Here is a 15039-nt window from a genome sequence, read left to right on the forward strand (position 1 = left end):
CCGAGCACAAAATCACTTCCGGCTACTACCGGAAGTACGGAAACTGGGCGTGCGCCTGGGAGGTCCGGGGCCAGCCCGTAGGGTTTGGAAGGTGCGGAAGTATTCTCTTTTCCAGGGTGCTAGGGCTACCTTCTGCAGCGCTCTGCACCGTTACTGGGTCCGACCTGCTTCGTTCCCAGGTTTTGGCGCCTGTCTCGGAAAAGGGCTTTCTTGCTACACGATGCCCCCGTTCGGATTCCTGCACATGAGGGCTTGGGCTTCACTGTTTGGCCAGCTTCTGCGGTCGCCCCGTGCTGTGTGCATCAGGGAGGTCCATTTTCATAGCCAGGTGAGCCAGGCTGAGTGGTCTGTCGGGGCAGGATCTCCAGATCCGGAGCAGGGATTCGCGGCCTGCACTCCATTAGTATTGTCAGGGTTTTTTGAGTAGTTTAGGGGTACTAAGCTAAGCGTTTTAGATGCTTTGTCATTTAATCCTCATAGCAGTCTTGAGAGGTTGTGATTATTTCCATTTTATTGTTGAGGAAACAGTAAGCTAGGTTAAATGATTTATCTACGGATACATTTATAATATAGGTCCACAATCCCTTATGTGAACCTCTTGGGGTCAAACACATTCTTTTTTTTAATTTATTTATTAACGTTTATTCATTTTCTGGGAGACAGAGAGAGACAGAGCATGAGCGGGAAAGGGGCAGAGAGAGGGAGACACAGAATCTGAAGCAGACTCCAGGCTCTGAGCTGTCCGCACAGAGGCCGATGCGGCGCTCAAACTCACGAACTGAGAGATCATGACCTGAGCCGAAGCCGTTCAACCGACTGAGCCACCCAAGCGCCCCAGAATCAAACACATTCTTAAGCAAAGTATATGAATATTCCCATTAAATGAGATGACTGAAGCCCATAAGTGGGCTGAGTTCACATTAGAATTTACCTCAAAATGAGCAATGCCCATCCCTCCAAAAACAAACAAAACAAAACAAAAAAACATTTTCGGTTTTTAGAGGTTTTAGGATTTTGGAATTGCAGAGGAAGGATTGTGAACTGTCATCCTTTGGAGGAGAGAATCCGCCAAAATATGGAACTCTCACACCCTCTATATTTCAGAAAGGAGCATACAGCCTTCTGCTAATAAAGAAACTACCGAATCTGTTTTACTTTGTCAAACACCCTAGCAGAGGCTTTCCTATCATAAATAACAGGGTTCAGATCTTATTATTAATTTTCAGTCACAGCATCCTACCAATCTGGCTTTTTTTAGTTCAATTTGGATATCCATTCCTGTTCATTCCATGGGCATGCTCTGTGTTTTGGGCTGGTTCTTTTCTGTCTTCAGGTTGCTTTTTCCATGTCTCTAAGCCTAATGACTACTGCTATCTTATTAAAAATTTATGGTTTTGCTCTTTGAGTAGGAATTGAGAATTGTAGATCATACTAATTCCTACTCCTGTATGGTTGGCGGTGGTAGTGGTGGGTTGTTTTGTGCCTTCCCTACTCCTGGATGGTTGGCGGTGGTAGTGGTGGGTTGTTTTGTGCCTTCATTGTTCTCAGGTGCTTAAGCTTTTTCAGATGTTTAATATCTCCAAATATAGTGAATACATTTAAAAACAACAACTATGATAAAGACCTGATCTCATATGTATTACATATATAATGCACATACAACATATGTTTTAGAGTGACGCTGAGATTGGAGTAGATAAAACATTGTTCAGTCTGCCTGTTGCTCAGGGCCAAATGTCTTTGTAGGTCTGGACATAGGGCCAGAAGTGTCACAGGTCTGGACAGTCTTGAAAGGAGCACACCTCACATTCCTTTTTCTGACAGTTTGCAGAGGCAGTGTTAACATCCCAACTGAAACCACAACAAGAGAAATCAAATTTTATCATCAAGACCCCAAAGGTAATGCCCTTTTCCCTACCCTGTCCTATTAGGGTTCCTTGGAGCACTGCCCTCAGTTCTTCCCTCTGCTCTGCTTGTCTCTTCCCTAATCCCTTTTAATGTCTTTTTAGACGAATAAAAAAAAAAATTCCCTATTCTTTTCTTTTTTTTTTTTTAACGTTTATTTATTTTTGAGACAGAGAGAGACAGAGCATGAACGGGAGAGGGGCAGAGAGAGAGGGAGACACAGAATCTGAAACAGGCTCCAGGCTCTGCACTGTCAGCACAGAGCCCGACGTGGGGCTCGAACTCACAGACCGTGAGATCATGACCTGAGCCGAAGTTGGACGCTTAACCGACTGAGCCACCCAGGCGCCCCAAAAATTCCCTATTCTTGAGATATTTATGAGGATCATTCATCTGAATTCAAAGAGATTTCAACTTCAGACCTTCGATTATAGACGTTGTTTAACTCTTTGTCTTAAATGGACTTGTTTTTTGTCTTTGTTTTGGCCATGGCTCCTATTGGTTTCTAGGGCACCAGAGATCTTAGTCCCCAGCAGATGGTTGTGAGGGAGAAAATTCTTGATATGGTTGTTGGCTGCTTTAAACGTCATGGAGCAAAGAGGTTAGATACTCCCGCATTTGAGCTAAAGGTAAGAAGGAAAAACTTTTGGGACTCCATTTTTTCACCTGTCTTCAGTTTTTGAAAGAACTTTTAGCCTGTGTTTTGGAGTCCTTTGAACTGTGGCATTTTTTGTTTGATCCCTGCAGGAAATGCTCACTGAGAAGTATGGAGAGGACTCTGGGCTCATCTATGATCTGAAGGATCAGGGTGGAGAGCTGTTGTCCCTGCGCTATGACCTTACTGTATCTTTCTAAGTGTTGGAGACTGACATCTCTTTCCAAACCCAGATGACTTTCTTTGACAAAAGGGACAAAAGTGCCTCTGGGCCCCCTACGTCTGTTTGCAGCAGCCTTTACTTCTAGTTCCTCCCAGAAAGCAATTCTGCCAGCAGAGCCTGGCCTGGAGTGTTGTCATTTAACTTCATTATGTATCAGAAACTCTTGTGGAAGCCTGGAGAAATACAGATTTCTGGCCCTTACCCCCAGATATTCTTAATTCTATAGCTGGAGTGGGGCTCAGCAATGTACATTGTAAACAGGCGTCTGGAGTCATGAAGGGGCAGGTGGTTCTTGACCTCTATTTTAAAAAACATCGACATAGTTGCAAGGAAATCCAGGTTCTGAAAACTTGACTATTTTGAAATGGTTGAGAATTGATCTGAATAGGAAGTAATAGCCCATACTTGGAAGTTCTTGGAGCATTTCTGTTTCATTCAGTGGCCAGTAGGCCAGCTTCCCCTGCTTTTTAGTGAACTTGCACTTTTGCTTGGAGAGATTCCTTCATTCCTTTGTATATATTGAATGTCAAGCACTGTTAGGCATTGGGAATAGTGGGAAACAAGACAGAGAAGGTCCTTGTTTTCATCCTAGTGGATGAGATCCAGTTGATAATGGCCCATTCCTCTCAAATGTCTACACACTGGGCCTAAGCTTTGGATGTAGTATCCTTTCTCCTTAACTTATTTATGTGAGGTCCCTTTTGCTCGTTATCTGGCCATGAATAAGGTGAAGAAGATGAAACGTTACCATGTTGGAAAAGTGTGGCGGCGGGAAAGCCCAACCATAGTCCAAGGCCGCTACAGGGAGTTCTGCCAGTGTGTAAGTGACCTGATGGGGGCAGCATGGTTTGATAGTTTGGGAGGCTACAACCTGAGAACTGGCTACTCAGTGAAGATTTTTTTCCCCCATCTTTTTCGTTGTTGTAGGATTTTGACATTGCTGGTCAGTTTGATCCTATGATCCCTGACGCAGAGTGTTTGAAGATCATGTGTGAAATTCTTAGTGGATTGCAGCTGGGGGACTTCATCATTAAGGTGAGACCAGGGCTAAGGACTGAGGGGAAAAAATCTGGATTTGGCCTGATTATGTCCTAAAACATAGGTGACCCCAGCCTTTAATTCTATAGATCTGGCATTTTCTCAGAACAGTTATTTAATTGTATCTACATCTATATAGTCATCCTATGAAATTTTTTTCTGTCATTTTTATGAGACAGGCTAGTAGGGACTGCCATTGTTTTGAGGGAAAGGGCATTGACGAGGCACTTGTGTTACTTCCACTGAGTTCCCAGGTCAATGATCGGCGGATTTTGGATGGGATGTTTGCTGTCTGCGGTGTTCCTGAAAGCAAGTTCCATGCCATCTGCTCCTCGATAGACAAACTAGACAAGGTAACAAAAAAGACATGTTTTAGTAGACCATATCCATATCTGCCCTGCCCTCAAATCTATACCCCTGTCGCTGGATTTCCTGAGCTGCCTCTGACTTTGCTGAGTATAATGTTAGGTACTCATGACATTTCCAGTTAGATAAAGAAGGATTTTGGAACTGGGCTAATATTTGGGTGTTTGCACAGATATCTTGGAAAGATGTGAGACATGAGATCGTGGCAAAGAAAGGCCTGGCTCCTGAAGTGGCTGATAGAATTGGGGACTATGTTCAATGTCATGGTAAGAACCAGGGTTTTGTGGGCTATGTGATAGAAGTGGAGTGAGGGTGATGGGTGTACAAACTTCTGCCTCTGAAACAGCTCCTTTCTGAAGATGTGTGACATCAGAACCTGGCCTGAATTTAATTTCACTTTTACTTAGTGTAACCACTTTGTGTCCTCAGATGGCAAAAGCAGAGGTGAGTCTGGTCATAAGACATCAGGATTTTTTTTTTTTTTTAATTTTTTTTTAATGTTTATTTATTTTTGAGGGTTTTTTTTTTTTGTTGTTTGTTTTGTTTTAATAAGAAAATGAAGAGGAGTAGGAGCACCTGGGTTGCTCATTCGGTTAAGTGTCTGACTCCTGATTTTGGTTCAGGTCATGATCTCATGAGTCATGGGATCGAGCCCCGAGTTGGGCTGTGCACTGACTCAGCAGAGCTTACTTGGGATTCTTTCTCTCTCCCTCTCTGTCTGCCCCTCCCCCACTGGCCCACTTCTGCATGCATTTGTGAGAGCTTACTCTCTCTTTCTCTCTCAAAACAAGTAAATAAACATTAAAAAATAAAGTAAGGAGGACTGGCTGGAACAAATTAGGAATAAATTTGGATAAAACAAATCTGGGTGAATAGCACAGACCTTATTTCTCCCCATATGTCTCCCTAGGTGGGGTTTCCTTGATAGAGCAAATGTTCCAGGATCCTAGACTATCACAGAACAAGCAGGCTCTAGATGGCCTGGGGGACTTGAGGCTGCTATTTGAATACCTGACTTTATTTGGAATTGCTGAGAAGGTAAGCTGAGTTGGCAGTGGACCTTTTGCTGAGCTTTGGGGCTCTCAGGGTCCTGAGTGTTTTCTGGGACTTACTATAGCCTTGTTCCCACAGATCTCTTTTGACCTAAGCCTAGCTCGGGGCCTGGACTACTATACTGGAGTAATCTATGAAGCAGTGCTACTACAGACCCCGGCTCAGGCTCAGGAGTCCTTCAATGTGGGCAGTGTGGCTGCTGGTGGACGCTATGATAAGCTGGTGGGCATGTTTGACCCCAAGGGCCACAAGGTGCCGTGTGTGGGACTCAGTATTGGGGTAGAGCGAATCTTCTCTATTGTGGAGCAGAGGATGAAGGTAGGTCTTAGGTTGGGGTGGAGTGGGGCTAGAGACTTAAACTCATGTTTTTGGATATACAGTGGGACTGTTTTTCTGATGATTCTTTTTGTCCTTTTTTTTTTTTTTTTTTTTTTTTTTTTAAGTTTCTGATGCACAGGAAGTTTGGGCTTTTTTTTTTTATTAGTTTTATGTTTTTCCTTTCTCTTTAATCAGACTTTTGGTCAGAAGATACGGACTACAGAGACCCAAGTGTTTGTGGCCACACCACAGAAGAACTTTATTCATGAACGGTTGAAGCTAATTGCAGAACTTTGGGATGCTGGGATCAAGGTATGATAAATCTGATATCCAGGTCATCTAGGTATATGTGGACATTCAGGTGGCCATTTCTACCTTATGCAAGGTGGAACTTAAGAAATTTCTGGTCTTCACTAAAGTGTCTTCTAGTAGAAGGGTTAGGTACTTATTTCTTTGGCAATGCTTGTTCCTGGGGTTGAGTAGTGTGGTTATTCCTCAGCCCCTTACTCTGTCTTCACTGTTTTCAGGCAGAGCTGCTGTATAAAAACAACCCTAAACTACTAACGCAACTGCACTACTGTGAGGACATGGGCATTCCACTGGTGGTCATTATTGGTGAGCAAGAAATGAAAGAAGGGATAATCAAGCTTCGTTCAGTGGCCAGCAGGGAGGAGGTGAGTGGGGGAAATGGAAGGCACCAAGGGTTTCTATCTTTCTTAGATTCTTTTTTGTTTTTGTTTTTGTTTTTAATGTTTAATTATTTTGAGAGAGAGAGAGAGCATACTTTGCAAGTGGGTGAGCAAGGGAGGGGTAGAGAGAGAATCCCAAGGAGGCTTCACACTGTCAGCATAGAGCCCAGTGCAGAGCTCAACCTCACAGACTGTGAGATCATTACCTGAGCCTAAATCAAGAGTCAGATGCTTAAATGACTGAGCTACTCAAGCTCCCCTAAAGATTTTATTTCTTCAGTCATCTCAGCACCCATCATGGGGCTCAAACTCAGAACTCCAAGATTAAGAGTCACATGCTCTATTCACTGAACGAGACAGGTGCCCCAGGTGTTAGAATCTCTTGAGGGCATACATTGCCCATTCCAGCTTGAAGCCCATACTTCTCCCTGTTGGTTGCATAAGTAGTGGGAGCAGATGCAGAGTAAAACGCATGTGGAAAAGCAGTGACTAAGAATCTAGTATCACTCTATAGTTTGTCACATGAAGGTTCTTTTATGTTACAGGTGGCTATTAAACGGGAAAATCTTGTGGCTGAAATTCAGAAGCGACTATCTGAGTCTTGACTCTTGCCTGATTGCCATCTGCTGCTCTTTCTAGAAAATGTTTCTTCTAGAACTGAGTTGCTGATGGACTTCACAACTGCTGGCCAGGATGGGTGACAAGTTCCTCTGCCTTCTCCATCCTTTCTGGGTACAGAACTGTGGAAGGCCCTGAGGACTCCTGAGCTAGTGCAAGCAGCTATTCTGCATGGGTGCAGATGGCTGGTATGTGAAAGAGACATGCTCTAACTGCAGAGGCAGAATTGAAGTGCCATTGAATGCTGCCAATAGGTACTGAGATGGTTGCTTTTAGCAAAGCTCTAGGAAAGTTGCCTAAGGCTGAGACCATTGAGACCAAAAGTCAGAATCTTAGCCTTCTACTGTGGCTTCTGAACCAGATTCTGGGGAATTTGTCCACAATCTGCCCTTGGCCTGTCCAGGGAGTTTTGGAAGACAACAAAGAAGGGGGAACAGCTACTTTCTCTTTTGTTTGAGGACAGAGATGCTATCCTGAGGGCAAAGTAGTGCTCATATTGATATGGCATGTCTCTAGCCCATCCACATAGAGTGAGGCTGTCTGTTTAGTAATTTTGAATGTTGAATTTAATAGGTGACTTGATGCAATGGTCTAATCTTTTGAGATTTTGGAGACCATTTCCTGTGCCAGAATTACTACTCTGACTTTATTCCATATTCTCCTATGGAGGTGACCTTTCTAGAAGTGATTGGATAATGTATTAAATAAAATATTAAATGAAGTAGCTTGGGTGATTTGTCATCAAGAGATTGGTTTGCATAGACCATAGAAAATGCTTGAGTGTACACTAGAGAATTCTGAGAGCTAGGAGCAACCTCCCTGGGGTGATGCTTCTGTATTCAGTGAATGGAGCAGTCACAGTTCCCGACTGCTGCCCATTAACCCCTCAACCCCCAACTCAACACATAGTGAGTCATCTGTCAGAGTTCTTCACCCTACAGAGTTGCTGATGACTGGCCTTTCCAAGTCCAATCATGTTAATTAAATTGTGCCCTATAGATTGAAAGACTGTAAGATTCCTCGGTTTAAGGAAAAATGAGTTAACCAAAGGGTGTTAGCGTTGCTTCAAAACAAGGAGAGAGTGTGCAAAAAGAATTTTGTATTTGTGCGTTGGGAAGGCTGCAATCTTTAAAAACACTGCGGTGTCAGGACCGTATCTTTCGTGCATACAGGTAAATGGGACACCTAGAACTCCTGATAACCGATTCAGCCTTAACGAAAACTTAGAAACTCTTGGCAATCGCACGCAAAATTGCTTAGATCAGAGGGCGCTGATCTGGACCGTTGCCTCGTTTGTAAAATAGACGAGTCGAACTAAATCAGCCCTTCAACGCACGTTTTGAAAGCCTGGGGAAAGAAACGTTTGTACGCACCCTTACTTCCGTGTTGCTTCAACCCCCCCCCCCCCTTGCGCATGCGTCATTTTCTTGGGTCAGAGGAGGGGCCAACAAGCTTGTTTAAGAAGCCCTCCAGTCTTTAGCTCGTTTAGAACACGAGACTCTAAGCTTATTGGAGGGCAAGTCAGCTTTACGGCTCAAGGCCGCTTTTTACGTCATTTTCCGGCTTCCCATTCACTTCGCAGTGAAGATGGCGTCCGGCAGCGGGGTAGGTGTTGTGTGTGTGTGGAGGCTTTGGTCGGGCGGGGGGCAGAGGGTGGCTTCTCAGTGCGGAATATCCTGCAGCCGGCTGGCTTCTCGACACCTCCTTGTGGTGTAATGGCCCGGATTCAAGAGCTTCCCCGTGGGGCTCTGGTTCAGGGTTTGTGGAATCGCGGAGGTCTCTTGGGTTTGGGTCCTGAGGCTACCTTAGTCTGGTGTGGTCCGGAGAGTCTTCGTTCTCCACAGGTCCGCGGGACGCCGTGCCGCGTAGACGCGGGTCTTTCCATTTCTCTAGGGGTCGGACGTGATTAGCGACGAATCTTGAGCGCTTTTTTCTTTACAGACGAAAAACTTGGACTTTCGCCGAAAGTGGGACAAAGATGAATATGAGAAGCTTGCCGAGAAGAGGCTCACGGAAGAGAGAGAAAAGAAGGATGGTGCGTGCCTGCTCCGTCAAGGGCTGTGGGTATAGTAGAGGCGAAGCCATAGCTGGGAGCCGGTGGGGAGTTGAAATGCATTGACCTTTTACGCCGTGTAACCTCTGGCAGAGCGTTGCCTCCCTGCCCCTTGAGTTCTTAATGTATAAAATGAGAGCAAGAAGAAGGACTGAAGCGGTTTTGAGGTGTTTTCCCCTCTGTTTCTTCTACTTCCTTGCTCTCCTTTTGCTTGGCTCATTTCGTACTTTCCTGAAGTACAGATAAGAGAGTGGAATCCTTAGTAGTGACAGAAAAGAAGTGGAGTATTTTGTTGCTGTGCATTCTGCTATTGAGGCTGGCTTCTTTCCCTTGAAGTCACTTAAGGGGAAGAAGAACTGGCTCAGTTAAGACCTTTCCCTGTAGTCTGAGAAGAGCAAGGGTACTACTAAGGAGTGTGTGATTTTTTTTTTTTAAGCTGATGCTCAGTAGTACTGCTCCCTATGTACAGTGTTGGGAGTTGGTGCTCCTCTCCTAGATAGAGATTCCACTGTACAAAAATAAATGTCTTATTTTCTGTTTTCAAACGTATACATTCTTTTTTCAGTTTAGTTTCACACCATCTTGTACACACTAACCCTTTTAGTTTTTATGTAATTTGTACAGTAGTGCCAGCCACATAACAGGTATTTCCTGAATATTGATCTTTAAAAATTTTCCCCAGCCCTGTGAAGATTCTTTTCTGTGTTAATGCTTGGGGTATCTGTCTGAAAGTGTCTTTGCTCTTTTAAAAGTTCGCTTTTTGTGAAAATTCAGAACTCCTCCTTTCAATTCAGTTAATCAATAAAAAAACTTCGCTTTTAGACTTGTTGGCTTTAAAGTGGGTAAAAGCTGTACATAGTTTAGGGACTGCTTATCATTTTTCCTGTGTCGAGATTCTGTCTTGGTGCTGTTAGAAGTGCTCCTTGTGTCCCTGGCTTTGGGTTCAAGAAAGAAATGAGAGTAGACACCTGTATTTTGGGTATCATGCATTTCTTTTCCTTTCTGGTTCAAGAACTGAAGTATTGAAGAAACTTTCTCCTCTATTATACTTTAGGAAAACCAGTGCAGCCAGTCAAAAGGGAGCTCCTCCGGCATAGAGACTACAAGGTGGACCTGGAATCCAAGCTTGGGAAGACAATTGTCATTACTAAGACCACACCACAATCAGAGATGGGAGGGTGAGTGACTTTTCATCTTTCTCAGGAGCCAGGAATAGGTATAATAAACTCTGTGTTGCTTTTAGCAGGTGTTGAGGAGGTTCCCTGGCCCCAGGATAACAGCCTTGTTGCCTACAATTCTACCTTTAAGTTTGTTTTTCTTTGTTCCCCCAAGGTCTCAACTAAACATAATAGTGTCTCTAGGAGGAGTCACTCGGTAGGCTTATTCATACTAGTACTGTAAGTGCTACTTAATATTTTAAAGAAGAAATGAGGAAAAGAACTACTGAAGAGATATTTAGGGGAGAGATTAGGTGGAGATAGAATGGAGCCTAGGAGCTGTTGAATAAAGGGAGTTGAGGTTCCAGACTGGCTGCAGAGGCTGTAGTTGTTATGGATTGCTTGGTTATACACCTTCTTCCTGACTACCTGCCTCCCATGGTAAGAAGTGTCCTACAACAACTCTTTATTCTTTTGCCCACCACTACTACTTCCATGTTCACTTAGTCTTTCTAGCAGGAGGGCAAAACAGATAGCAATGAATGACATGTCTGAGTTGCTTAGAAAATCCACTAACGTCATTCCTCTTTGTATTCGTTCTCTCTTGCTTTGTAAGTTAACAAATCCAAAATTTAGCATCACGAAATAACAAATAGCTCACAATTTCTGTCTAAATAATCTGGGAAAGGCTTAGCGAGGTGGTTCTGGCTCAGGGTTTCACAAAGCTACAGTATAGGTGTCTGGTGGGTCTGCCTTCATCTGAGGTGTAAGTGGAGCTGAATCATTTGATTGAAGGCTTTTTCACGTGGCAGTGCTTTAGAGGCCTCAGTTCTTTGCCCCATGGGCTTCTCCATAGTGCTGCTCCATAGTGGCTTCCCCAGAGTAAGACACGGACAGACTAAGACAGAAGCCACTTTTTTTTTAATAACCTTATTTTGTAAGTGACATAGCATCACTTTTGACATATTCTTTTAGTCACAGACTAACCCTACTACAAATTGGGAGGGGACTACACAAGGTAGGAATACCAGGAATTTTGGCATCATGGAGGTTGGCTACCATATTCTTCCAAGAGATAAAGCTTTATGAAAATCAGACGTGCCTTCTTGTAAAAAGAAAATTTACCTAAAAAATAGGAGTTTCTTGGCTGAAAACATTAAGATCCTTATAGCTAGTGGGGCGCCTGGGTGGCTCAGTCGGTTGAGCATCCGACTTCGGCTCAGGTCACGATCTCGCGGTCTGTGAGTTCGAGCCCCGCGTCGGGCTCTGGGCTGATGGCTCAGAGCCTGGAGCCTGCTTCCAATTCTGTGTCTCCCTCTCTCTCTGCCCCTCCCCTGTTCGTGCTCTGTCTCTCTCTGTCTCAAAAATAAATAAACATAAAAAAAAAAAAAAAAAAAAAAGATCCTTATAGCTAGATTTGACCACAAGTGCTATTTATTCTGTTTGCTAGGTATTACTGCAATGTCTGTGACTGTGTTGTGAAGGACTCCATCAACTTCCTGGATCACATTAATGGAAAGAAACGTAAGGCTTGGAGGTAGTTTATGCTTAGGGCTGGGTTTGGGGAAAGGGTAGTTTCTGTTGGATCTTTTTTTAATGACTGAGAAATACTCTAATTGCTTCAGTACAGGGCATCCTTTACTTCATTATCTAATGTTTCTGGAGGCCCTGGATGAGACACTGTTTCAAGCTTTCAACAAGAAGACCATGGTCTTTTCCATGGCCTAGCTGTCCCCACTGGTATGCATTTGCTCAGTAAAGGCAGTTGAACACCACTTGCATCTTGGCTATCTGTAGCTGCTGCTTCTGGGAACAAGTAAAGCCAATGGAGTTTTTTCCAGCCATAATTATTTTTGCTTTGTATTTTATGAGAAGTTTTTCTTTTTAATGTCAAGAAAAGACTTTGAGGGACTGGGGATGTACTGACATTACCTTTTTCACTCTTGATCCCACCCAGATCAGCGAAATCTGGGCATGTCTATGCGTGTGGAACGTTCCACCTTGGATCAGGTGAAGAAACGTTTTGAAGTCAACAAGAAGAAGATGGAAGAGAAACAGAAGGATTATGATTTTGAGGAAAGGATGAAGGAGCTCAGAGAAGAAGTAAGGCTCTGCTGTTCTTTCATCTTTTATCCCCTAGCTTTGAGTTTTATGTTCTGAATGATGGGGAAGCATTCTTCCTCATTCCACTCCCACCCCCAGAGGATAATTGAATCCTGAATTTCTCTATATTGGGGGAAACCTTTACTGCCTTTGTTTGGGACTCTCATAATCTTAAGAATATGGCTGTAAACCTATTCTTTTTTCGTGGACTCTCTGGGCCTACTTACTTTTTTTCTTACTGCAGGAGGGATTAAATACACCTAGTCCCCAAGAGGCATGTGGAACCAGCCTGACTGGGTCAGAATTCTGTTTCCTTCACTTACTGGCTATGACTCTTGGGCAAGTTATAGAACTTCTCCATGTCTCGGTTTCCCCATATTAGAGATCTTAATATATAATCTACACAAAGCACATAGACCAATTCCTGGCATGTGCTGTGTGCCCCAGGATGATAGGTACTATTATGTGGTTTTGCTTCCATAACCTTTTTTAAGAACCAGAGATAACCTGGAACGTAGGACTGAGAAGTGCTCTTCACAGGCTAAAATTTGTCTTTGTTGTTTCTTATAATCTTTAGTGTGGCTTTTCTTCTGTTCTTAAAATTTTATTTGTCTTTAACTGCTTTCTCCTAAAGATAGAAAGGAATCTTGACCTCACTTGTCTCTTTCAATCTTTGGCTCAGGAGTCTGAACTGATTCTAAGTGATTTCCCCCCTAGGAGGAAAAGGCCAAAGCCTACAAGAAAGAGAAACAGAAGGAGAAGAAAAGGAGGGCTGAGGAGGACTTGACATTTGAGGAGGATGATGAGATGGCAGCTGTGATGGGCTTCTCTGGCTTTGGTTCCACCAAGAAGAGTTACTGAGGCTTTCTATGCTTGGCCCTTTGCTAACTTTGTGTGTGAGGGGGGTCATTTTTTTCCGGGGTACTTGGGAAAGTCCTTAAGAGTGGCAATGGGGAGGGCTCGAGGGTGGGTGTTTGTGGTTTCCCTCTACTTTGGGAAAGAGCACAGGATGCAGAGGAAATGCTGTGGCATGTTCCTTCAGCCTCAGTATGTCACTGGAGTCACAGGACCTCTGCCTGAGTTCCCAATAAAAACCTCTTCTGAGGCTGCTTTCCCTAAACTCCCCCTGCATCTTTCCCTCTTCATCTGTCCAACCTCTTACCTGAGCATACTACATTGATCCTGTGTTCTCCCTTTGTTTTAATTTTGACTCTTGGCTTAGCCTGCAGCAGAAGGGTTCTCTGGGTCCCCAGTTTCCAGTTGCTAGCATATTTTTGACCAGCCTTCTATCCCCCTCAACCTCCTCTGGTTTTCTGCCACCTGTGCATGCATGTGTATTTCTGCCTGGGTCTGGTATGTTCGGGCGTGTGTGCATGAATTTGTCACATAGGGGGAGCCTGAGCTAGAACCTCAGAGCATTGCTGCCTTGGGGCCTGATGTTCTTGGCTCCTTCAGTGCATGTAACAGGAAATTAAATGGGACGAGTGTTTGGTGTGGTTTTTGTCTGGTGAGTTTTTTAACCTTTGTTCTTCATATGTAGACTGTTGAGCATTTCCTGTTTGTTTCATTTTATTGAGGATTACTCTTTTTTTTCTTCCTTGTGAGCAGGCTCTTGGAAGAACCTGTTTGATGCAAAAAAGAAAAAGGAAAAAAAACTTCATATGGGAGCCCTTGGGTCTCAGAGACTGTTCAACATGTATAATAAATGGCATTGACTGGGCCTATTCACATTTGGTGGGAACATTCCATATTCTTCCCTGTGTATTGTTTTTTTCTTCATACACTGAGTATTTACATATAGAGCTTATTCTTTCTTCTCCCTTCATTTGAGTCCTGTCACTTTTTTTTTCCCTAGGTTCCTTCAGCACGAGTTGTATTTTCCTCTGATGGGATGTGTATCCGGAGGAGACTGAACAAAACTTTTTCTCTAATTTTAGCCTGCTTTGGTCTCTTTTTTGGAACAGCAGAGTTGAGGGTTGAACTTAGTGTGTTCCTTATTTGCAGTTAGACTAAGCACAGGGTTACTGGATTTTGGCACTGTTGACATTTTCGGTTGGCTAATTCTTTGTTCTGGAGGCTGTCTTGTGCATTTTAGGATGTTTAGCAATATCCCTAGCCTCTGCTTGTAGTGCACCTCCTCCCCAAGTATGACAGCTAAGATTGTGTCCCCAGGATATGGTGAAATCCCTACTCCCAGCCCCATTCAGAACCACTGAGAAACTGCCTTCCCTACTTTGGTGTAACTTGAGCGTTAGATCCCACAGATTGCTGAACTAAAAAAAAAAAAAAAAAAAGCTTTGAAAATCCCTGGCTTGGGTACTGTGTGTCCCAGGGATATAGAAGAAAAAAAATCAGTCCCTTAAATAAACCAACAACAGTTACACAAACTTCTGTATCCTGAAAAGAGGACTCTATGTGGGTTAACAAGGCTGCCACCATATATGCCTTGTTTACATTCTCTGCCTCATGTAGCCCCCTTGAAGCATCTGAGTCACCTTTGGATCCCTTAAAGTACTATACTCTTTCCTTTGGACTTTTGCACATAATTCCCTTGCTGTCAGGCATAACTTGACTACTTTGTTTCTGACGCTGAATCTTGCCACTGGGAGCGTTATGAATGTTATCTACTGGCTCAAGGCCTGGTTCAAAGTATCTTATACAATATTTGTTGGCCAGTTGCAGGCAGATTAGTGAGTTCTTTGCTTAACAGTATTGTGTGCTCTACAGGTCCTTCAAGTCAGACTCTAGTAGTTAGGGCTGTTTCACTCACCCTTTTAAGGCAGGCTGGAGAAAATATCAGTGAGCTGAATTCCTTCCATGATTCAGTACTCTTTAGGAAATCATCTAATTCACCTTGTCTT

At 43.6% G+C, this 15039-nt stretch overlaps 2 protein-coding genes across 3 annotated transcripts; both read left to right on the top strand.

Annotated features, from left to right (window-relative positions):
• Nucleotides 1-45: 45 nt before the first annotated feature.
• LOC106967531 (histidyl-tRNA synthetase 2, mitochondrial) lies at nt 46-7955 on the top strand. 2 transcript variants are annotated; one of them, XM_015063758.3, is made up of 13 exons: nt 46-328; nt 1825-1899; nt 2415-2534; nt 2653-2748; nt 3478-3603; nt 3711-3818; nt 4076-4174; nt 4360-4453; nt 5098-5225; nt 5319-5558; nt 5754-5870; nt 6086-6232; nt 6793-7955. In XM_015063758.3, the coding sequence occupies exons 1-13, from the start codon at nt 221-223 to the stop codon at nt 6850-6852; spliced, it is 1518 nt and encodes a 505-aa protein (XP_014919244.1). In that variant the 5' UTR covers nt 46-220; the 3' UTR covers nt 6853-7955. The 2 variants fall into 2 exon arrangements, with proteins under 2 accessions (XP_014919244.1, XP_026932328.1); XM_027076527.2 differs by having other exon boundaries at nt 49-328; nt 1747-1899.
• Nucleotides 7956-8408: 453 nt separating this feature from the next.
• Nucleotides 8409-13908, top strand: ZMAT2 (zinc finger matrin-type 2). Its single transcript, XM_015063723.3, has 6 exons — nt 8409-8470; nt 8807-8900; nt 9973-10096; nt 11526-11599; nt 12033-12178; nt 12896-13908. The coding sequence occupies exons 1-6, from the start codon at nt 8453-8455 to the stop codon at nt 13037-13039; spliced, it is 600 nt and encodes a 199-aa protein (XP_014919209.1). The 5' UTR covers nt 8409-8452; the 3' UTR covers nt 13040-13908.
• The last annotated feature ends 1131 nt before the right edge of the window (nt 13909-15039 follow it).

The sequence above is a fragment of the Acinonyx jubatus genome, chromosome A1 (assembly GCF_027475565.1).
Source record: "Acinonyx jubatus isolate Ajub_Pintada_27869175 chromosome A1, VMU_Ajub_asm_v1.0, whole genome shotgun sequence".
Lineage (NCBI taxonomy): Eukaryota > Metazoa > Chordata > Mammalia > Carnivora > Felidae > Acinonyx > Acinonyx jubatus.

Coding starts and splice junctions, on each gene's coding strand:
- LOC106967531 (XM_015063758.3), top strand. CDS start 221: ATGCCCCCGTTCGGATTCCTGCACATGAGGGCTTGGGCTTCACTGTTT. Junction 1,900..2,414: donor TTATCATCAAGACCCCAAAG/GTAATGCCCTTT, acceptor ATTGGTTTCTAG/GGCACCAGAGATCTTAGTCC. Junction 2,749..3,477: donor CCCTGCGCTATGACCTTACT/GTATCTTTCTAA, acceptor TATTTATGTGAG/GTCCCTTTTGCTCGTTATCT.
- ZMAT2 (XM_015063723.3), top strand. Junction 10,097..11,525: donor CCACAATCAGAGATGGGAGG/GTGAGTGACTTT, acceptor TCTGTTTGCTAG/GTATTACTGCAATGTCTGTG. Junction 11,600..12,032: donor TCACATTAATGGAAAGAAAC/GTAAGGCTTGGA, acceptor GATCCCACCCAG/ATCAGCGAAATCTGGGCATG.